At 38.3% G+C, this 24,690-nt stretch overlaps 1 protein-coding gene across 1 annotated transcript in view; it reads right to left on the bottom strand.

The window, feature by feature from the left end:
• Positions 1-24,690, bottom strand: part of LOC145245990 (general transcription factor IIF subunit 1-like) — an 80,088-nt gene that overhangs the window by 19,248 nt on the left and 36,150 nt on the right. The window contains exon 7 of the mRNA XM_080107789.1: positions 14,873-14,951. Coding sequence (XP_079963915.1) covers positions 14,873-14,951 — 79 coding nt within the window. The remainder of the gene's footprint in view (positions 1-14,872; positions 14,952-24,690) is intronic.

The raw sequence follows: 24,690 nt of genomic DNA, 5'->3' as shown, positions 1-24,690 counted from the left end.
CGATGGATGTGTATCTGGCTGAACTAAAAAAGCTATCGGTCCTTTTTGGAGGGATGTCAGACAAAGGCTTGGTGTGCGCCTTTGTTGCAGGATTACCTAAGAGTGTGGAAGATCTGCTCCGTGCCTCATCCCAGGTGGACGGGATGGACATATCGGAAGTATTAGCGCGGGCACGAGCAATACTAAAGAAAAGCCCTAACACTATAGACCAAGCAGCAGCTGTACAAGCATCACAGGTTGGATTGCAGGACCTGGGCGCAGCTGCAACCTGCTATAAGTGTGGAGGACTCAACCATTTGGCCCGTGATTGTCTTTCGTCACGTCAACCAACTCGGAAACTTGACGGGCCGCAGTGCTACAAGTGCAAAAAACACGGACACCTGGCCCGCACCTGTCCGGGAAACGGGCAAGGGGAAGATCGTCATTGAGCAGGGCGCTACCCACTGTAAGCATACACATTAATGGAAGCGAGCGCCTCGCGCTTGTGGACACTGGGTGCACCCAGACTCTCATGAGCAAAATATGCTGTGCCACTTGGAAAGCAGAGAGAATTCCGGTACTAACTGTAGGTGGAGGTTCACTAGCCTCTTGTGGGGTGAGCATTATCCGCGCAAGCATCAACGACGGGCCTGTAGTAGCCGTGCGAGCCCTGGCTTTGAAGGGAGAGCTTCTCGGGTACGACCTACTCCTGGGTATGGACTTGATTACACAACTGGGTGGAATTACTGTGGACAGAACTGGCAAGGTACAGTTTTCCCGATGTGAGGAACACGTTTGTGCTGCCATAACTCTCGTCGAGCCTGACTTTCATGCAGAGTATGATAGAAACTCCAATGCATGGACGGCGTCTTGGAAGTGGTCAAACGATCAGCCACCAATATCCTTGCGGAACAGGTTATCGGAATATCCCCCACGCATGTGGCTAAAGGAACAGTATGAAGAAGAACTGCAGACGTGGATCGACAATGGCTGGCTTCTTCCATACCCAGAGGATGAGCTTGGCCCCCCGCAAGGGCTGATTTCCTTGATGGCTGTCGTACAAGAGACCAAACAAAAGGTCCGCCCCGTCCTAGACTACCGTGAGCTCAATGAGCATATCGACCCATATACGGCAAGGGCTGATGTGTGAGCACTCAAATTAAGGGAGTGGCGACAGCAGGGATTGAAAGTGGCAACTCTGGACCTACGCAGGGCCTATCTGCAAATACGCATTGAGAGGAAATTGTGGCCATTTCAGACTGTGGAAATTGGAGGAACCCGATATTGTCTAACCAGTCTAGGGTTCGGTCTAAATGTGGCACCAGGCATTATGACAGCAATCATGCATGCTATCCGGCAGCAAGATGAGGCAGTGCAACAGACAACATCCTCATACATCGATGATATATTCGTCAATAAGAGCCTCATGTCAGCGCAATCGGTCAGAATGCACTTTGAGAGCTTTGGACTGACATGTAAGGAACCAGAGCATTTGTGCGTGTGCGATGGAGCAAAAGTTCTCGGCTTGCACGTGCGCAATAGCAAGGAGGGACTTTGCTGGAGAAGAGGAAGTTACGTCCCCAAGGTCCCATCAAACATCACTCGACGAACAGTGTTTTCGCTTTGTGGAAAGATGGTAGGCCATTTCCCTGTGTGCGGTTGGCTCAGGGTGGTCGTGGCGGCCATAAAAAGACGTGCAACAGCCGTGTCGTCGGGATGGGACGATGCAGTACACGATGTCACTCTAAGGAGCATGCTGACAAAGACTGTGTCCAGGGTGACCAGTGATGACCCTGTTCAGGGAAAGTGGTGCGTCAGCGGGAATGAGTTTACGGTCTGGGTGGATGCTAGTTCACTGGCCCTTGGAGTTGCCCTTGCAGTTAATGATTCCATTATTGAAGATGCCTGTTGGCTTCGGCAAGAGAATGATTCGAGGCACATAAACCTGGCCGAACTTGATGCCACATTGAAGGGCGTTAACTTGGCGCTTCAATGGCAAGCCAAGGTTCTACATATCATGACTGACTCGGCATGCACTCATCGGTGGATAACCGATGCATTAAGTTGAAGAGCACGGCTGACGACACGAGCATCGAGTGAGTAATTCGAAGACGGCTTGCCACCTTGGTTGACACCATCACAGAGTACGACCTGACCATGGACGTAGTGTTGATCAGGTCTGCGCTCAACAGAGCAGATGCTCTGACAAGAGTCCCTCAACGATGGCTTCTGGCTGGTGCTCGGAGAGATTCTGATAATCTGCAAAATACATGTGCAGCAGTTGTGTGTAATGTGGATGCAGCGCGCATCGTGGACATTCATCGACAGTGTGGACATCCTGGCATCAAGTGGACACTGTACTTTGTCAAGATGATTGATCCAGGAGTAGAAAAAAAAGATATCCGGAGAGTGGTGGAAAGTTGCGAGGCCTGCCAATCCATCGACCCAGCTCCAGCACGATGGAAGAAAGGGGAGTTGGGAGTGAGTGGTAAGTGGCAGAGAGTGGGCATGGACATCACACACTACGGTGGCAACCACTTCCTTACCCTCATCGATTGTGGGCCTACACGTTTCGCAGTCTGGAGACTCCTCGGGCGCCAGGACACTTGCAACATTATTTGCCAGCTGTCATCTATGTTCTGTGAAAGAGGTGCGCCCGATGAAGTGCTAACGGACAATGACCCAGCCTTTTGCAGCCATCAAATGAGGCAGTTCTTACAAGAATGGGGTGTGTGGCGGCGGCTTAGATGCGCTTATGTGCCTTCTGGCAATGGTATAGCTGAGAGAAGCCATCGCAGCATCAAAACAATTGCAGCCAGGAAGCAGTGCACCATTGCAGAAGCTATGTACTGGTATAATCTCATGGCGAAGGATGGCGTCTCTCCAGGAACGGCGCCTGTAAACGCAATCTATTAGTACCGTGTCCGAGAAAAAGGAATCCACCCCGATACAACTGTGGCCACTGAGATAGAACGGAATCGATATGCCAAAGGGGATGCTGTCTGGGTGAAGCCGCCAGGAAACCGATGTACTGACAAGTATAAACGGGGCACAGTGACCGATGTGGTGAGTCAGCAGTGTGTCCAGGTTGATGGCGTACCCCGTCACGTTAGGGACCTACGGCCGGCGACACATGTACCACTCCAGTGGACGATGAGAGTGACTCTGACTCTGAGACGAGTGGGCCATCGCTTTGGTTTGCACAATCCCTATCAAGCAGTGACTCTGATATCAGTAGCCTCCACGGAGATGAAGCCTTCCCCGACAATCAGGCGGTGGATGAGAGCACACGCGAAGACGAGAGCAGCACTGTTCTCCTTCGCAGAAGCACCCGACGGCAGTGATCGCCACCTCCCTGCCGTCTCTGTGATCATGAGATCAGGGGGGAGTGTGGAGAAAGAAGTGGCTTACCGTTAAAGCGGCTGCGAGTTTGTGCCTGTAGAGCACAAATTGAGAATCAAGATGGCGCCCGCAGGCTTTTATGTGGAAAAAAGTCTTGTGGAATCTCGGGGAATCTTGTACCCTGGTTCCATAAATAACAAGGAAAGGAAAGCGGGAGGACAGACGATTTTTACTCACTAAAGCGAATGGACATGTGTAAAAGAAGAGGTAGAAGAAAAGAGTGTGGTGAACGAAACAAACAACGACTCGGTTGAAAGTAGAGTTGTAACGAACACACTTTCTTTGGGGGATGTTCTATATGCTCCCAAGATTAGTCTTAGTCCTTCATGGTGAATGGGGTCAAGGATATTTATGTAGGAAGACCTTGCTGATCCATAAATGAAACAGCCGTAATCCAGTTTCAAATAAATTAGAGTTTGTTGGTCTGCTCCCCAGTTTGTGTTGGCGACAACTCTTAATAATTGTAGCGCTTTGTGGCATTTCTGCTTTAATATCTCAGATGGGGAATAAAATTAAATTTTTTGTCAAAAATGATCCCTAGGTATTTATATTGATCAGTAATATCAATTTTTTTGCCATCGAGTTTGAGGGTTGGATCGTTGTGCATTTTTTTAATATTACAGAAGTGCATGCACTTTGTTGTTGACTCGGAAAATTTAAGCCCATTTTCTGTGGCCCACCGGTTTATTTTGTTTAGGTTCAGCTGCAACTGTCGCTCTATTGTTTGGACATTTTTTGATCTATAACAGATCAAGAAATCATCGTCATATAGGGAGCAGTTGGTTCTAGGACTTGGGCATTTGGTAATATTGTTAATCTTTATATTAAATAAAGTGACTGATAGTATGCTTTCTTGTGGGACCCCTTCCTCCTGGTTTTCGAGGTCAGAAAGGGTGCGTCCTACATGGACCTTAAAGTTTCTGTCAGACAGAAAATCTTTTATTAATTTAGGTAGTCTTCCCTTTAGTCCAAGATTGTGTAGGTCTTTCATGATACCGTATCTCCACGTTGTATCGTAGGCCTTTTCTAAATCAAAGAAAATGGTCGTTGTATGTTCCTTTTTTATGAATCCCACTCTGATAAAGGTTTCTAAGCGTACCAGTTTATCAATGATGCTGCTTTTATTTCGGAACACACTTTGGAGGTTTGTAATTAGACCATTTAATTCAAGGTACCAAGTTAGTCTTTTGTTCACTATTCTTTCGAATGTTTTACATATGCAACTTGTTAATGCTATGGGTTGGTAGCTTTTGGGATCAGACTTAACTTTATCAGATTTTGGGATGGGGATCATTGTTGCTTGTTTCCATATGTCAGGGAGTTCACCCCTGATTCAAATGTCGTTGACGATGTTTTGGAGGTAGATTAAGAATTTTTGAGGTAGTTGTTTCAAGAACTCGTAGTGTATCTCATCTGGCGCTGTACAGTGTTGTGTGAACTGTTTATGGCATCGCTTAATTCAGATAGGTTGAAAGGTTTGTTGTAGTCTTCTACATTGTCTGAGTTGAAGTTTAGTTTGCTCCTTTCAACATCTAGTTTGATTTTTTTGAATTGTGGTTTATAATTTTTGCAAGAGGAGTTTTTTGAGAAGGTTTTTGCGAGTACATTTGCTATATCTTTTTTGCTGGTTATTTTTGTATTATCTTTTGACAGGTGTTTTAGCACTGTTGGTTGATTTTTACCAGCTATCTTTCTAACTATATTCCAGATTTTTTTTGTTTTGATGTTAGAGTTCAGTTTACTGATATAAACTCTCCATGACATTCTTTTGGCCTCCTTAATTGTTCTACGGGCCTTTGCTCGGTTTTGTTTGAATTGGTCTAGATTGTGGCTAGTGGGACGACTTAAATTTTCGCAGTGCAGCTTTACATAATCTTTTGGCAATCTTCATTAAACCAAGGTCTTTTATATTTTTTGGATTTGAAGCCTTTGGGTATACATTCCCCAGCTATTGACACCAACGTATTAGTGAAATGTTCCATAGAGTTCTTTGTCTATTAGTTTTGCATTGCATTGGGTTTTATATTCCTCCCAATTTGCTTTGTTTAGCTTCCATCTGGTGAGGTTATCTTCAAACAGGATTGAGTTTTCAAGTATGATCGGAAAGTGATCGCTACCACATGAGTCATCATACACTTGCCAGCTGTAGTCCATTAATGTGACTGGGTCGCATAACGACAAATCAATGGCTGAGTATGTACCTGAGGCAGGGTGGAGGTATGTATTAGAGTTTTGGTTCTTGAGGGACAGATTGTTATTGTTGTTGATATTTTCTAGTTTTTTACCTTTTGCGTCTGTTTTATTGCTTCCCATATGATGTTGTAGGTGTTGAAGTCTCCTAGTAGGATGTATGGTTTAGGAAGTTGGTCTATGATTTTGTTGACTTCGGCTTCATTTATGGGGTCATGTGGTGGGATATACATGGAGCAAATGCTGATGGTTTTATGTAAAGTGGTGTTCACAGCAATTACTTGTAATGTGGTGTCTAGAGTTATTTCGCTCTGAGGGATGTCGTTTCTAACTAGAATCGATACACCTCCGGAGGCCCTCTGTCCAGTATTGTGCATAAAGTTGTATTGGGTGTAGTTTTTTATAGTGATGTTATCGTGTATCTTTAGGAATGTGTCCTGGATGCAGATGATAGCTGGTCGTAGTTTAGATATTAACAATAGTAATCTGTTTATGCTTGCCTTAAGTCCTCGGCAGTTCCATTGAATGATAGTTTGAGTTTTTTTTTTATTGTGTTCTGTCATTTTATTTGTCTGGGGATGTTTTGTCTTCAACTTCCATCTCCTCCAGTGTTCTTATTTTGTTTCCTCCTCTTGAGGTTGATTGGGATCTAGATTTTGGTTTGTTTGTTTTTTCTTTAGTTTTTGTTTTATTGGGTGATGATGGTCTTGTTTATAAGGGCTGTTTTCACTTGGTGAGTTTTTTCTTTTTCTTTATTTGATTTAATTTGAGTTTTTTAGTTTGTTCGTTCTGTTTTTTTTTTTGTTGTACTCTCTTTTGTAGACTGATTATTTCCAGAGTTCAGGATTAGTGTTTTAATTTCTTTCATTAGGTCTTTCATCTCTTTTATCACTCAAGATAGTGCTTCAGCTTTTATTTCTGGAGGATTTTTTGTATAGTTTTGACAACTTTGATTTGTGTTTATTTTAGCATTCTTGGTTACTTCTGAGTATCTTGCATTCATAATTTTCCTGGCTTCCGGGAAGGTTATATTTTTTGTGTACTTTATTGTTGTTATTTCTTTTTCTTTTAGCCATGTTTTGCATCCTTTCAAGTCAGCTGAATGGTTTTCACTACAGTTTGAGCATTTGGGGTCTTTTTTGCAGTCACTATGCTTTGAGTTTTGGGATGTATTTTTCAACGTTTACTTTTAGGTATGCAATTTTAATCTCACTTGGGGGATTTGTGGAGTCAAAGGAGAGTATATATGTATTTGTCAATATAGTTTCTCCATTTTGTTTTATTCTTATTCTTTTTACTTCTGTAACACTTTGGGATGATAGATTAGATAAAATTTCCTCAGTCGAGCAATTTGATATTTTACTGCATCTAATGACTTCTTTTGAGGAGTTTAGGTATGGGTGGGGATAAGTTTTAATTTTGATATTGTTAAAGGTTTGCCATTTGAGAATTTCTTTAGTTTGTGTTTTTTGTTTCAATTCGATAAGTATGGTGTTATTTTGCAGTATTTTTATCATTTTGGGTTTTATTTTTTGAGAAAAAAAATTTTCCATTGTAAAAGGTGAAATTTTATTTCATTTTTTTCAAGTGTTTCCATTACTAAAAATATTGTGTTTTCTTTGAGCATTTCTGTTCGTCCTCTCAACTTGAAATGTTGGAAACATCTGAAAAGGGGTTTTGGGGGTAATAAAAGCCATAATCAAATAAGATTGGTTTTTTTAATCATCTTTGCTCCCCACTCACCTTGGAGCCCTATATGGGAAGTGCCTGGGGGAAAACCCATTCGCCCAGGCTCAACAAGGATACAAAGGTGATATACTCGATTTACGTGATATCATTCATGAGCACCTGTTTTCCTTTGATGTTACTCTGGGATACAAAGTAATTTAAAGGGTTTGCAGCCATTTCATAGATATTTCACTTCGTCGATTGACCCTCAGCCACCGCTTTCCACCATATATTAGGAAGTAGATGTTATTTGTGGGGAAGGGATAGGCATATTGTGTTAATGATAGGTTTATGGGGTGGGAAATATATAGTGGGGCTTGATGTGACTAGCCGATTGATCTGATCGGGCCCTTCCAACCGCCCGTCTAGCCCAATGGTGTGTTGGGAAGTGGGGGTACTAAAACCTGACCTCCAAGTCTCTCAACCACCAGGATCCCGTCCTAAAGGTATTACAGGTCGCTACCTACGGCCAACAGGTAGCCCCATTAAGGGACTTCTATTCTCTGCAGGGGGGGGGGGTAGTCGGCATATTCTGATGCCCTGCCGACAGGGTCAAGTGGAATTTGATCAGATTTTGAAGAATAATTTTTTAATAGAATGTATTTTTTTTTGGTTTCTATCTAACCCATAGTTGGGACCTTAACAGGTACTACCACTCCGGGTCAGAGTGGACCTGGGAGCAATGGCAATTAAAGGGTGGCTCCACGCTCCCCAAACTGGGGCCTTACCATCGGATATAGCTTAAGGTCATATCCAGGACTGGGAAGTAGGGAAGGAAAAAGAAAGGAGGGGGGAGGGGCTGTTGTTTTTGTTTTTGTAGAAAATAATTAAGTTTTACAAAAGAGAATAGAAAACAAAAACAGAAATCAATATAGGTGTATTTCATCTCAGAAAGCCAATAGGCAGCCTGATCTGGTAGCACCAGGAGATCTGTTAGGGATGATATAAATGAGGGGCTCATTTTAACGAAGGGGCAGCTTTACTCGATCAGACTGCCCTCAGAAGGATGGAGATAACATATCATGACAGACCATAGAGACCTTTCCAAGCCACAAGAACTGGAAAAGAGCCTGCCGCAAATATAGCAGTGTATATAACGGAAGAAGAACGGAAAGACGGTATATAGAGATTGGATAGATGTGCGATATGCACACCTCTGCTCTCCCCTTTAATGAAAGGTTTCTGCTAATTCACAAACTAGCTGCAGACCGAACTGTTTTCAAAACCTCCAACCAATTTTGTCTTCAGTTAAAGATCAGAACTGAACCAAACACCAACTATCTTGCAAGGCCTGTCGCTCCAGCTTAAAGGACCTCTGAAGATAGACTCCCCTCCAGGCACCAATTTGCAAACCCGAAGACTTGTTGTAGTTAATTTTGGCCCCCGTTACCGTTTCATACAATTTGACTTCCATGCAGCATTGCTTGTTACAAGCACTGTTACATTGTTGGCATAGTCAGAGTATTTTACCAAGGAAGAAGTGTCTGTGTAGAACTGGATTCACCTTTAGCCTGTGAAGAAAAGGTTCCAATGCAAGCACATAGAACATTGGTGATAAAGGAAAACCTTGGCGAATAGATCGGGATAAGCTAAAGGGCCTTGATCTCTTCCAGTTCACTTCTACCATCACTGCGGGGTTTGTATAAAAAAAGTGAACCCACGAGTGAAAATGCGGGCCAAAACGGGCTGCCGACAAAACAGCCTCCAAGTAACGATGGCTCACCCTATCGAAGGCTTTGGACTAATTTAAATTGATCAGTGCGGCCTCAGTGTCTACTTTTTCTATCATCACGTGTATTGAGTGCAAATTATTCTGGATTGTCCTGCCCTTTACGGCACAAGTTTGCTCAGGGCTAATTAAACTAGCCAGGACAAGCTGTAAACGATTAGTGAGAATCCTGGTTACAATCTTTAACTCTGTGTTAAGCATCATTAAGGATTGATAATTATCTAACCCAAATTTTGATCCACCACTTATTCCCAATGTCAATTCCTGCTGTAAGGTTAGTAGTAGCCCTTCACGTTGAACAACAACATGTTGAGCTTTCAGTAACCAGCCTTTCAGTAACAATCTAGGTTTAGGTTTATATAAGTTTACCCAAACACGAACAAGTCGATGATCTGAGTAAACTATTTTGTGAAAACTTGGACAATTTTATACTCCAAGGTCGACTCACCTAACTAAGAACCTGTCGATATAACTCAAAAGTTGTACCGCACCGGAGCCGTATCTATTGTCCAAGTCCACATCAAGTCATGGGACTTTTCATTTCAGAATTTGTCAATAACATTTTTTTTTTTTTTTACAAGGAGGTCACCACTTATCAAGGCCCGGAAGCCACTCAGGGATAAGGGTTATTGCATGTACAGTACGTTGTACGTTAGTGTTGAGATTTCATAAAGTGTCTACTTAAGGGGGCGGTTCATCAGGTATTTGTTTACGTTGGATTTGAAGACATCCAAGTTGTAGTCAGGTGGGAAACAGGCAGACAGAACAGAGTTCCACTGGCATGCTGTTCTAAGAAAGAAGCTGTATTCATGGAATCTACGTTTTGATTAAGGCACAGATAGAGAGTGGGGGAAATTTTTCACAGTGGCTTCAGCTAGACAGGTGTTTTTCGTAAAAGATTGGTGAGGGGGGACCAGAGATTGGAGCTCAGACGAGCACTTGCCATGGAAATAACGGTAAAACAAAGACAGGCTCGCAACGTCTCTTCTGTGGAAGAGAGGTTGCAGGGAAGAGAAAAGGGCATCCCCCACTAAGCCACGAAGTCTATTTTGTACTCTGTCAAGGCAGGATAGGCTGTTTTTAGCAGCTCCTGCCCAGATATGGCAACAGTATTCCATCCTTGGACGTACTTGGCTTTTATATAGATAGAGAATTGCATCAGTAATGAGATATCTTCTGGAGCGGTAGAAGGAACCCACCATCTTTCCAGCGACCTTGGCAACAGACTTGATGTACGTGTTCCATTTCAGATCAGGAGTAAGTTTGTCAAAACACGGAGCTTCTCCTAGGCGAGAGCCATCCATTACAATTGATGCCAGATGGGGATCAGAGCGTTGATGGTGTAAAGATAGGAGCTTGGTTTTAGATGCATTAAAGGTAACCAGCCACGTCTTCCCCCACTGAACTACACGCTCGAGATCAGAGAGAGAATCAGAGAGAACTTTGTCATTTACAGCCTTTGATGTGTTGCCGTAGATGGTCGTGTCATCAGCATAGATGTCAACGAATGATTTAAGTATGTGTTTAGGGAGATCATTAATGTAGATCAGGAAGAGAGTTGGGCCCAGGATGGACCCCTGAGGGACTCCAGCATTAATACTGCAGGCCTCTGATTTTTGTCCATCAACCACTATTCTTATGAGCCTATTAAAGAGAAATGATTTAATGATTGAGAAAACATTTCCAGTTATACCGTAGCTGGAAATCTTGTGAAGTAGGCCCTTATGCCATAACTTGTCGAAGGCCTTTGATATGTCAAGTGCAATTGCCCTAAAAAGGTAGCCTTTGTCGAGAGGTTCGCTAATCCTATGAGATATAACCGTTAGCACATCTGCCGTAGATCTTGCAGAACGGAAACCATATTGCGTGTCACTAAGGAGGTTATTTCTGCTGAGGTGGTTGACTATTTCTCTATTTAGTATGGATTCCAGCAACTTACTCATGACACACAGGAGACTTATAGGTCTGTACTGAGAGGGAATTCTTAAATACAGGGCATACTGATGAGGTTTTCCAGGGTGTTGGAAAGCACTTCTCCTTAAGGCAACGCTTAAACAGTTTTGTAAGTATGGGAGCAAGTTCAGGTTGAAGCTTTTTTAACACTATAATTGGGATGCCGTCAGGGCCAGTTGCTTTTCTGGAATCAAGGTTCTTGATTAGCTTGGCGACCTCATGCACAGATATTTGTATATTACCTAGCGTGTTTTGTGTTATAGGAGGAAATATGGGAAGTTGATGGCCTTCGTCGCATAGGGTAGAATTAGCTGCAAAGTTCTTTGCAAATAGTTTGGCCTTGTCTGATGCTGACGAGATGACCTCTGGTCCATTGATAATGGTTGGGATAGAACGCACATTTCTGTTCAGGATCCTATTTGTTATTTGCCAAAACTGGTAGGAACCAAGCCGCTGTTCAGCTACTTTGGGATTTAACAGACTGGGCATATAGCTCTCTTGCATTTTTTATTACTCTTTTACAGTGGTTGCTGGCGTTCCTGAAAGCAGCTTTAGTCTCAGTGCATCTATTACGTTGGTAGTTATGGAAAAAGTGATTTCTGTGCACAATGGCAGCAGCACATTCTGGGGAAAACCATGGCTGGCTGTTAGGTTTTTGTTGGAATTTTTTAGATGGTATGAATCGGTCTATGCCTACAATTAACCATTCGGTTAGGTCTGATACTATAGAGGACACATCCTTTTTAAACATGGAATGCAGCGGTAGATCAGATATGAATGTACGGAAGCTATCCCAGTCAGCCATGGCGTATCAGTATACAGTACGGTGGAGGAGTACGTCTGGGGACTTATTATATTTCATTTTTATCTTAACTGATACAACGGAGTGGTCGGAGGATCCTAGAGGAGAAAGAACAGTGCATGAACATAGCTCAGGGGAGGTTGAGAGAAAAAGGTCGACAAGGCTTGCAAACTGACCGGTAGTATCTGGCTCTCGGGTGGGCTCGCGAAAAATCTGAGTGAGGTCATAGGCAATGGCAAAGTCATGACAGAACCTCCCCTCGTCATTCGTCTTATTTGAGTGGGTCAACCATTCCACGTTATGGACATTGAAGTCACCACAAATGTGAATGTTAGCCGAGGGATGTGCAGACAGAATGTGGTCTTTTTTCTCAGATATACTCTTAAAGATAGTAACTCCGCTGTTGTGGGGGTCAATAGAAGGCAAATACAAATGAAGTGGTGTAAGCTAGTGCAACCTAGAAGCACATATAAGGTAAATTAGGGTCTTCTCTGGAGATATCCCGGCCACACGGGAAGCCATCTTTAATGTAGGCACATATTCCATGCCCATGGCGATCTTGGGGGTTAGATTTCGATGTTAAGTTAGAGTATCCGTAAATTATGAACTCATCTAGGGAAGTGGTCGGCCCTATTCCAGTTTCGCTTAGAAAGAATATGTCCGGTTTCGTCTCCTATAATTGGATTTCAACCTTTGGAAGGTTGGAATGTAGACCCCTGATGTTGGAGAAGGAGACAAGGTAGTAGGGGTCTACGTTGTAAGATGGGGTTTTAGGTTTATTCGAGTTTTTGTTTTTGAGATGTTTCATGTTGAGGTTTTGGGGTTTGTGGAACAGGTTAGCATACTTGGTTTGAGCAACGACAGAGAGAGAAAAGGATAGAAAATTTTTTTTTTTTGTAGCACATGAAAAGGTAAAGCCGTAACAATTACTCACTAGTATGGCATCGAGAGGCCCCACCAGAGACTACTGCAAGGTCCAGAATCCATTCACCAAATGGCAATACAGCAGCCCCAGTACTTTGCACCTGCTGATAGGACAGCCTCCTTACTGGTTAATCCAAGGTTCGAGTCCCTGACTATCAGGCGGATAACGTCAGCCCAGACAAACGTTTACCTCCAGCACCCTTACTAGTGACATGGCCACAAGGATAGATACAGAGACAGAAAATTTCCGACATCTCATACTACTGTTCACAAAGTACTACTGACCTGGAAGCAGCTTTTTCTTCACCCTTTGTCAGAAAAATCACTCATTTGAATGAGGACTGAGAGACAAAAAAGGAGAAGCGAGAGTTACTGGAGCTGCCGATAACACATCCACCGCATTATCTACTCTCTATTTAAAAAAAAAGTAACCCAAATCGATCTAAATTGGGATCCATGAACTGTTTTCCAGTCTCCCGCTAAGATAATCATTTGAGACCTACTTATGAACTGCTCAATTCGTCAAAAAAAAGAAGCAACATGCTCAATATGACTGTTAGGTGCATAAACCCGAATGAAACAAAAAGCCCTACTTGTTACGGTAATATCCAAAATGCAGTCCTTCCTCCGGATCCGTGTAGCACGGCTCACACAATGCATTTGAAGACCTTTAAATACCATAACCAGAGGCCAGAAAAACATTGTATTCCACATCGTAACCTAAGAAAACTATATCCTAAGGCCACCGTATCCTGGGGTTCTACTGTGCTGGGTTCTTAGTATCCATTGGGGTGTGTGATACAGGTAGGGATGTTGTGTGGGATGCAGGAGGAGTGTTATGATGGGGGGGGGGGGCGGAAGTAGAAGGAGCAGAGGAAGAGTGAGGTTTTGTCTTTTTAATGGGGCTGAGAGGAATCAATTTTGGTTGTTTCTGGGGGACGGGAGATATAACTGGAGGAAGCATGACTTTTGCTGGTTAACAGGGTTTTAGTTTCATCAGGGACTGTATGTTGAGGTTCAGAACTGCTGTATTTGGGTGTGATTTTGGGCTTTTTGCTTTGCCAGAGTCATGTTCTTACATGGCCTCCTTCCACATTTGTTCTAGACTCAGATGTCCAAAAGTCTTTTTGCTGGGAACAATCAATCAAGGTTCTTTTTAGGAGTTTTCTTGAGGTTCGTTGTCCTTAGCCGTCTCTTAGGGGAGGGGGCGGGGTTCCTTTATGGACAGCTGAACCCTCAGATGTTGACCTACTCTTTATTTTGGATTCATTGGGGGTTTCATCTGGGGGCAATCTGAGTTGAGGTGACCAATCTCAGCCCAAGTCCAGCAGGTTGGCCGCTTGCCTGCTACAATGACAGGAAGCTTTTCTTCAACCACTTCGAAGAAGAATGGGATGCTGGTGAATTTTTCCCTGTTTAAGAGGATGTCGAAAGACCATATACCATGAAACTCGTCACATTGTACAAAAATGCTCCAATGTGCTCTCCGTTGATGTGGAACAGGATGTGAAAAACTGAGACAGTAGTTCTCCATTTCCCCATATATTTGTAATTGTAATGTGGCAATAACAACAAGTAACGATAATAAAAACAATAACAATAAAAAGCACAAGACAAATCAAGTATAAGAAACCGCAATATCTAATGGGTATGATCACTGAAAGTTGGGCGATCCTACTTATAGATGCTGCCAATAGAAACTGACAAATCAAATTAAATCACGTTTTGCTATCCACTAATCAGAAACCAGAATTGCGCCATAAAAATATTGAATCTTTGAGCATTCGAGCACATAATTTTTTTTTATGTCAACACAAGAAAGAATCTTTTGCACTTTTCCTGCAAAATTATCAAGTCCAGGACCTGTACAGAACAGTTACTCACTGAAAATTCTCCATCTCCACATCTTGTACAGGATAGCTACCCATCGGAAACTCTTCTAAAGTGAAACATGGCTTTCAATTCAAATAATCTCAAAGTGCCCATTTTCAGGGAACAAATTTTTCCACACATTAGAAATGAAGCAAGTTAATAAGAGACAACTGGTTTCAAAAATGCAATCCATATTAATTTTTTATGCAGACCAAGTTGCGTTACACGTTTTATACTTGCCATGTGTTGGAAATGAAAATCGAGTAAAGATAATTGAAGTAAAATCCACTCACCTTTATCACTATCTTCTCTCTCATCTTTATCGTCATCTTCATCAGACATCACAGCCCAATCATCCAAATCTGTTAAAAGCTACAAAAATACATTTAAAGTCATTTATTTCTGTCATTTTTATAAATTTTTGTCTGTCTGTCTGTGTGTGTATCTGTGTGTATGTGTGTGTACATTTCCCTACGCAATAACTCTGTCAATTTTAAGTCTACAGACTCGAAATTTCATATACAGGGTACTGGGATTTGGGAAAATCGATGTGATCAGTTTTCGGCCAGAAATTTGGCGATTAACAGGTCAAAGTTCAACGATTTGACCTTTGAGAACTCTACCAAACTCCTCGAAGAATTTTCGGTCTAAGCACTTGAAATTTTAGATATAGGTTCATTGGACATGGATCTAACTTAATAACTTAATTTGAGCCCGAAACAATAAATTTTAAGGGGTCATAATAAAGGTCAAAGTTAAAAAAAATTTACCACTTTTTTCTTTTTTTTTGCTCAACATACATCTCCAAATACCCGGGCAACGCCGGGCACCCATGCTAGTTCTGTACACAAGATTTAAATTTTTGATACTTCCAAAATCGATTTTCGCTGGGTATATTCGGCCAATGTTTTGGTATAATTTGTTATTTGATGGTTTTTATATTTTATGGTAAAGATTTGCTTGTCTTAAGAAATTTAGAATCGTTTTATGGTTTTCTTTTTCAAAGAGTTCTTTTAAGTTTGTAGCCTTGTAGTAGTGTTAACGAATTTGTGTGAGGTCATAGCAGTCAAGAAAAAGATGTTTCACTGTATAAGGTTCGTGACATGCTATACATTTGGGAGGTTCTTCACTTTTAGTATGTGGGAGTGAGTTATGCATGTGTGTCCTATCCGGATACGTGATAAGACTACTTCTTTACGTGATTTTCTGGTATCTAGAAGGTTTTTTTTAAGTATAGGGATAATTTGGAAGAGTTTGTTGTTTTGGCAATGTTTCCAATTTTCTTGCCATTTCTTTGTAATAAAAATATTTATTGAATGTTTGTAGTCCGTATATGAGACCTTTATGTTGCTTTTTTGGAGTTTTAAGGCATTTTGGCCGCCATGTCAGCTTTTTCATTTCCGTGTAAACCATAGTGACTGGAAATCCAATAAAAGAAGAAAGTTTTGTGCTGCATGATAGAATGGATCTTTTGTAACAGTTTGATGAGTAGGAGATTGTTTAATTTTTAATTTTTTATTGCTTCTAATACTGATAATGAGTCTACAAATATTATAAATTTCTTGGAGTTTTGGTTGTTGCTAATATCTAGAGCCAGGTTTATGGCTGTAATTTCTGCACTATAGATAGAGGAGTTATTTGGTAACCTTTTCTGCTAAATAGTGTTTTCTGAAATTGTGGCACATTCTACTTTGTTTTGATCTTTGGAAACATCCGTGTAAATGTGTGTCCAATTTGGGTAAGTGTTTAGCTTTTCTCTATAGTTTGCGGAGTGAGTATTGGATTTAGGATATACTGTCAGGTCTAGTATGACTTTAGGTTGATTTAACAGCCAGGGTGGGAGTTCTAGGAGATTTTCGTGGATGCTGGTTTGATCTATTGTGTTGTCTGCAAGTGGCTTTATTGTTTCTTCCCTGTAGAGACCAAAGGGTTTAATTGCATTTTCTTTTTTTTTTTTTTTTTTTGAATAGATGTGTGCAGTTGGGATTGAAAGTGCGTTGATAGGCAGAATTTTTTGGGTTTGATTTTAGTTTTAGATAATATTGTAAATCTAATTTTTCACTTCTCAATTTTAGTGGAGGTTCATAGGCTTCAGCATATAAGCTTTCTATCGGAGAGGTTTTGAATGCATCCAGAGCAAGTCTTAATCTTGTGTGATGGATAGAATCTAGAGTTTTAAGGTAACTTTTTCTGGTTAAACCATATATGAAGCTTCCATCTCGTTTGGTTCTTATCAGGGTTCTATATAATTTTAAGAGTGATGAGCAGTTTGATCCCCAGTCAGTATTTGCTATAACCCTTAATAGTTGTATAGTTTTGAAACATTTTTGTTTTAAATATTTCAAGTGAGGGATGAAGGAGAGTTTTTTATCAAAAATAAGTCCCAGAAATTTATGTTGATCAGCTATTTCGATTTTTGTTCCTTTTAGATTGAGAACAGGGTCATTGTGCATTTTTCTATGATTACAGAAATGGACATATTTAGTTTTGGTTGTTGAAAATTTAAAGCCATTTTCTGTCATCCATTGTGTTAGTTTGTTTATGCACATTTGTAGTTGGTGTTCTGAGGTATGGATATTTTTTGATCTATGGCAGATTACAAGGTCGTCCACATATAAGGAGTCATTTATTTCATTGTTTAGACAATTTACAATATTATTAATTTTTATATTAAAGAGCATAACTGATAAAATACATCCTTGTGGGACTCCTTCCTGTATTTTTGTGTCTGATAGGGTTGGTCCGATTCTTACTTTAAAACTCCTATCAAATAGAAAATCTTTTATCAGTATGGGTAGTCTGCCCTTTAATCCAAGGTTGTAAAGGTCTTTTATTATACTAGCAATACACATGAAAAAATTGAAATAGCTTGAAATATTTCAATATTGGTATGCATAGAAAGAGCTTGATGAGCTAAGAAAGAATCTTTTTAAATTTTTAAAATCTGATTAAAATTAAGGAAGTTATGGCTATTTTTGTGCCTCACATGTTTGGATATTTTTCCCTCTTTAAGACCATATGCGTTTCGTCACATTTTTTACACTACTTTTTCAGTAAAAATGTCATATCTTTGTTAAAACACAAGATTAAGAAATGAAATTTACCATATAAGTGTATTTTTGTACAAGGAATCAGAATATGCAACTGAAAATCTCCCAAAGTTTATGGTTTCCAAATAATCTGCAGTAAATGTGCATAAATATGCAGCAATTCCTTAAAAATGCCATGTATCCATAAACAGAAAAGAAGTTGGAGAACTCAAAGTTGAATTGTAATGTGCTTTATGTACAAAAAACTTAAATCTAAACATAAGACCATTTAAAAATGAATATATTGCAATATTTCTTTGGTATTATTGTAGATTAACACCTTCTGTTTAACCCCACTCAACTCCTTCTGACCACCCCTCCAAAATGTGATTCTACCTTTTTAGGAAATTACGTATAAAATGCCATGAAAAACTTTAATGAAAGATAAACAAATTATTTTAGAATTGAACGTAAAATAATTTCCTATTACAGCTCATTCTAGCATTTTAGGGCAGTTAACTGTTTTTTTTTTTCTATGGGAAAATATGAATGCTTTTTTTTTTTTTTTTTTTAAGATGATTATGTGTAGTTTTAAGAGGGTTTCTATGCAATGAGAATATGGGGAGGGTTGCCATTCGGACTTTGAATTAATTGTAGGGCTAAGGAAAATTATGTGTGAACATACTGAAAACGGGAGCGGTTAGTTTCACAAAAATTTAATGTAAAATAATTCACCATTTCCAGGCCATTCTAGCATTTTAGGACAGTTAACCAATTTATTTTTATGTGTATTTTTCTTTAAGGAAGGATCTATTTTTTGTTTGTTTGTTTTAGATGCTTGTATGTGGCTTACAGAGGTATTTTGTTGGGGGGGGGGCTTGCCACTCGAACTTAGTGTTATTGTTAGGGTTAAAGAGTGTTTTAGGAGGAGACTTGCCACACATAATTTGGATTAGAGGTGAAGTTAAGAGAGCTTTTTTTCAAAGAGAGCGTTCATCACTCATATTTACTGTTAGCGGTTCATAATTATTGGCTTTTGAAAATGTTATGGATTAAATTTGGAATATCACATTACTATTAAATATGTAAACTTATGTAAATAAGGATGTGAAACTTTACAAGAATTAGGACAAACAGACAAAAATAATTTCTAACTGCTTTTAAAATTTCAAGAATATTGATATAGATTTTGAGGGTTTGTATTACTATACACAGATTCGAAAAAGTTGTCAAAAAAACAAATATATAACAAATAAATGTTATCAAAAGCAAGTTACTTTTCTACCTAACTGGATAATTTTTTAGTGTTTTTATTTAATGTAAAATGTTTATTCAGCTTGAAAACAGTGTTTACCGATGTTTTGGAAAATTTAAAATGGCGCCCGACTCTCTTGAAACGGTAAGTTTGGGGAAAAGAGTTAAAAATAAAAAAGTAGACAAAATACTGCTAGAAACTCGCTCAATATATGTTACCGTGACATGGGCTGACATATATTCGGTGAGTTTTTAACAGTATTTTGTATAGTTTTTTTTATTTTTAACTCCTTTTCTCAAACTTACCGTGTCAAAGAGAGTCGGGCCGTGCGCCATTTTTAATTTTCCAATACATCGGTAAACACTGTACGTTTTTCGAGCTGAATAAACATGTTACATTAAATAAAAACACTAGGAAATTATTCAGTTAGGTAGAAAAGTAACTTATCTTGCCTTTGATAACATTTATTTGTTATATATTTGTTTTTTGACAACTTTTTCGAATCTATGTATAAACGAGATTTTGATACTTATTTTGGTTTTGAAAAAAAACATTTGTGGCTGTTTGCAGTAAAACATTGTTTTAATTCGCTGTTCAAAACTAATTTAAAGAATAAAAGTGCATGCAAGCTATATATCTACAAAAGTTTATTTTGTTTTTTTAACCATGTTTTTAAATTTGACGAGAAATGTGAGAAATTGCAACAGATTCATAATGCCGAATTGGTTGGGATTGTTGTTATTATACATTCTGAAAACCGAATAGTTCTAAACTAATGTTATTCTGATAACAAAATAGCTTTAATTAAAACATATAAGAACATTTATATTCATATTTTCATGTTTTTCTTAATTCGTTCTTGAATAAAAATTAAAGAACGCGTGTTGTTTAACACTGTGCTATCGCTGATTCTACAGGCTGGAGCTGCTGCTGCTGCTTACTAACTTCATTTGACCAAATTCGAAAAATAGAAACAATTTTTTTTTCGGGTAGGTCCTTTTAAATTATCAATTACCGCGGTCCTACTCAACATAAAATAATACTTTTAATTGATAAAGATAGTAAAAAGATTGATTTACTTACTACTGGGTGTCCGAAGAATTTTTTTTCAAAATGGTTGATACTCGTCATATTAAAGTCTTATTTTTAACACAACAAAAAAAGAAATGGTCAAAAATATTTCGGACACTTGACAGTATTAAGATTAACACCTCTTCTGATTAGTTTCCAAATTTCATGACAAAATTCTTCATACAATCACGGTACGGACCTTTAGAAAACAGGGGGGGGGGGTCATTACAAAACCTTACCGAAAACGCCATTTTATGACGTTCACATTTTTATCACTTTATTTGCTTAAAACTCTTAAAATATATAATGTACATTCATATTTATTAATTCATTTGAAAGTATATTCATTTCCGAACAAAACAGTAGTAATTTGAAGACTTGAAGTGCTTTGGTTTAAAAAATATGGCTATTTTAGTAGAACTACCTTGAAATCTGTGATTATCCAAAGCGTTTTTTCGTCCGTGTGTATTACTAATTATACTCTGTCACCATGTTGTATCATATGCCTTTTCTAAATAAAAAAAGATAGCTATTGCATGTTCTTTTTTAATGAATGCTTCTTTGATAAAGGTCTCCAATCAGACTATGTCGTCCATTGTTCTTCTTGTTTCTAAAACCACTTTGTAGGTTGGCAATTGAGTCGTTGGTTTTCAGATACCAATTCAGTCGTTTATTTATCATTCTTTCAAATGTTTTGCAGAGACAATTTGTCAATGCAATTGGTCTGAAATTTTGTGGATCTGAATTGTCTTTCTCTGGTTTAGGAATGGAGATCACGATAACATGTTTCCAGCTATTGGGTAGTTTTCCCTTGAACCATATTTTGTTGAGCGTGTTTAAAAGATGTGTTATTGATTTGGGAGGAAGTTGTTTCAGAAACTCATAATGTATCTCATCCGCACCAGTAGCTGTATTATGTGCTTCGTTTATGGCTTTTAAGAGTTCATTTTTAGTAAAAGGATAGTTGTATTCTTCTTTGTTGTTTGAGTTGAAATTTAATTTGTTTATCTTTTTTCTGTATCTTGTTTTATCTTTTGGAAGGATTGACTGTAATTTTTGCTGGAGGAATTGTTTTGAAAGGTTTCAGTGAGAAGATTTGCAATATTTTTTGTCTCTGTTATTTTGATGTTTTGTAGGAGATGATTTAAAGGGGAGGGTGAGTTTTTGCCCGAAATTTCCCTTACCATGTTCCACACTTGTTTGGAGTTTGTTTTTGAGTTTATTTTATTTATATAATCTTTCCATGATGTTCTTTTTGCTTCTCTAATAACTTTACGAGCTATTAAACCAGGGTCTTTGTTGTTTGTTAGTTCTGATACTTTTAGGTATACATTCATGTGCAATGGCTAGTAAAGTTTTAGAGAAGTATTCTATGGATCTATTTGGGTTTTCCTCCTCTGAGAGTTTTTGTTGGCATTTTTTTTTTATATTCCTCCCAATTTGCTTTTTTTTTATTTTCCATTGGGAGAGATGAATTTTTGTTTCTTTCAGATTTGTTAAAAATCACTGGAAAATGGTTGCTTACCACATGAATCTTCTAGAACCTCCTAGTTGTAGTCCATGAGGATAGTAGGGTCACACAAAGATAAATCAAGCAGGTGCCTGAAGCGGGATGAAGGTATGTGTTGGATTTATTGTTTAATATACACAAGTCATTGTCATTAACAATTTTTTCAAGATTCTTCCCTTTCTTATCCAAATATGCAGATCCCATATATCGTTGTGACTATTGAAATCACCTAACACTAAAAAGGGCTTGGGTAACTGATTTATTTTGTTTAGCTCTGCTTCGTTTATTGGATCCTGGGGTGGGATGTAGATAGTGCAGATATTTATAGTTCTGTGTAGTGTGGCTGCTGCAGCAATGGCTTGAATATTAGTGTTTAGATCTATTTTGCTTTGTGGGATATTATTTCTAACTAGCGGTGCTACCCGGCGTTGCTCAGGAAAACAATGAGAAAATTGAAGTTGATTTTGAATATAATTGTTATTAGAGAGGAATTTTTAATGTCTATGTATGATTTGCTATTTCGAGCAAAAGAATAATTTACCTACCCTAGGACGGCTATTACACATGTATGAAATAGTTGTACCTTCCCTGGGACAGGGAATTCACAGAATGTATATGAAATAATTTTACCTTTTCGGGACGGGTAATTTACAACACATTTAAAATATATTTACCTACCTTCGTACGAGTAATTTATATACATATATGAAACAATTTAACATACTCTCGACAGGTATTGTACAACATATATGAAATGATTTATCTTTCCACCAAGGCTACCATGATTTTAAGAAAATTGAAATCATTTTTAGAAGATGGATCATTAGGATTTCCAAATTAATACATAAATACATTGTGTTGGTTAATGAGTTCGTAACCCTTGCTTCACCATAAATTTCAACATTACTGCGTTTCTTTCCTTCCTCACTATCGGCACTATTATTGTAAGAAAAATTATGTCATTCTTGGAAGATGTCTCAGCAGGCTTTTAAAATTAATGCATGAATACATTGACACAGTTAAGTGATTAGACAACCCTTGTTTCATTATCAAATTCTACGTTACTCTGTTTCATTTTTCCCCATTACCGACAATCAAAATTTTTTGGAAAAAAGACGTCATTTTCGGAAGATTACTCAGCAGGCTTTACAAACAAATAAATATGTTGAGAAGCTTTGTGATTAGGCAACCCTTGCTTCACTACAAAATTCCACATTACTGTGTTCTTTTCCTCCCTACTACTGACACCATCATTTTAAGTGAAATGATATCATTTCTTGACAATAATTCGGTAGGCTTTTCAAATAATTAGATAAATGCATTGACGCAAATGATCATTAGGCAACTTTTCCTTTACCACAATTTTCAATATGAATTTAGTCCCCTCCCCCTTACTACCACAACCGCCAACACCTCATTAGTAAGAGAAACGATGTCATTTACGGAATATGATTCCATATTTTTGGAATATGACATTGTGGGAGATTACATAGTGACCCCAAAATGGACATTACACTCTCCAGCCCCACCCCAAAAGTGAAGGTTTATTAATTCATAGAGAACTCCACAGCACGTTAAAAAGCAACATAATCAAGTGCCTTTCTACTCACCACTACAATAGTGATGTCATTCCACGAAGTTAACTTTGAAAATTCAAAAGAATATTGCTGACCACCTACAGAAACTGATAAATTGTCTGGGCTTTCATTACAAACACACCAATCAATTAACTCAGATTTCATTATTTTTCAAAATTCTTGAATATGTTACTAATTTTGAAAATTATTTTTCATAATTTTAACCCACATTATCACCCCCTCCCCTCTTACGAAAAATAATAACTGATGTATTGTCTGGGTTGATTATTTCATTACAAACACACCAATCAATTAACTCACATTTCCTCATTTTTTATAATTCTTTGATATGTTACTAATTTAAAAAATCATTTTTTTATAATTTTAACCCACAATATGCTTCCCCTCTTACAAAAATAATAACTCTGATATATTGTCTGGGTTTATTATTTCATTAAAAAAACACCAATCAATTAACTCACATTTCATCATTTTTCATAATTCCTGGAAATGTTACTAATTCCGAAAATCATTTTTCATAATTGTAACCCACATTACTGCGCCACCCCTTTACGAAAATAATAACTTTGAGATATTGTCTGGGCCAATCATTTCATTACAAACGCACTAATCAATTAACTCACATTTCATCATTTTTCATAATTCTTGGATATGTTACTTATTTTGACAATCATTTTTCATAATTTTAACCCACATTATTGCCCTCCCTCCTTACGAAAATAATAACTTAGATATATTATCTGGGTTGTTTATTTCATTACAAACATACCAATCGATTTATTCACATTTCATCATTTTTGATAATTCTTGGGCATGTTACTAATTTCGACAATCATTTTTTATAATTTTAACCCACATTATGGCGCTCTCCCTTACAAAAATAATGACTTTGATATATTGTCTGGCCATATTTTTTGATTACAAACAAACTTGCATTTCATCATTTTTCATAATTCTTGGATATGTTACTAATTTCGACAATCATTTTTTTATAATTTTGACCCACATTATCACCCCCTTACAAAAATAATAACTTTGATGTATTGTCTAGATTGTTTATTTCATTACAAACACATTAATCGATTTATTCACATTTCATCATTTTTCATGATTTTTGGATATGTTATTAATTTCAACAATCATTTTTTATAATTGTAACCCACATTACGAAAATAACAACTTTGATATGTTGTCTGGGCCGATCATGTAATTACAAACACACCAATTAATTAAATAACATTTTAACATTTTTCATAATTCCTGGATATGTTACTAATTTTGACAATCATATTTTATAATTGTAACTCACATTGTCGCCTTCCCCTGTACGAAAATAATAACTTTGATATATTGTCTGGGCCGATTATTTAATTACAAACGCGCTAATCAATTAACTCACATTTCATCATTTTTCATAATTCTTGGATATGTTACTAATTTTGACAATCATTTTTTATTATTGTAACCCACATTATGCCCCCCCCTCCTCTTATGAAAATAATAACTTTGATATATTGTCTGGGGTGATTATTTCATTACAAACACACCAATCAATAAATTAACATTTCATCATTTTACACCATTCCTGGATATGTTACTAATTTTCAACAATCATTTTTCATAATTTTAACCTACATTATCATCCCCT

This window comes from Euprymna scolopes, chromosome 23 (assembly GCF_053919585.1).
Source record: "Euprymna scolopes isolate OS-2025 chromosome 23, ASM5391958v1, whole genome shotgun sequence".
Lineage (NCBI taxonomy): Eukaryota > Metazoa > Mollusca > Cephalopoda > Sepiida > Sepiolidae > Euprymna > Euprymna scolopes.
The sequence above is the reverse complement of the archived record's forward strand: the minus strand, read 5'-3'. Positions and strand labels throughout refer to the sequence as shown.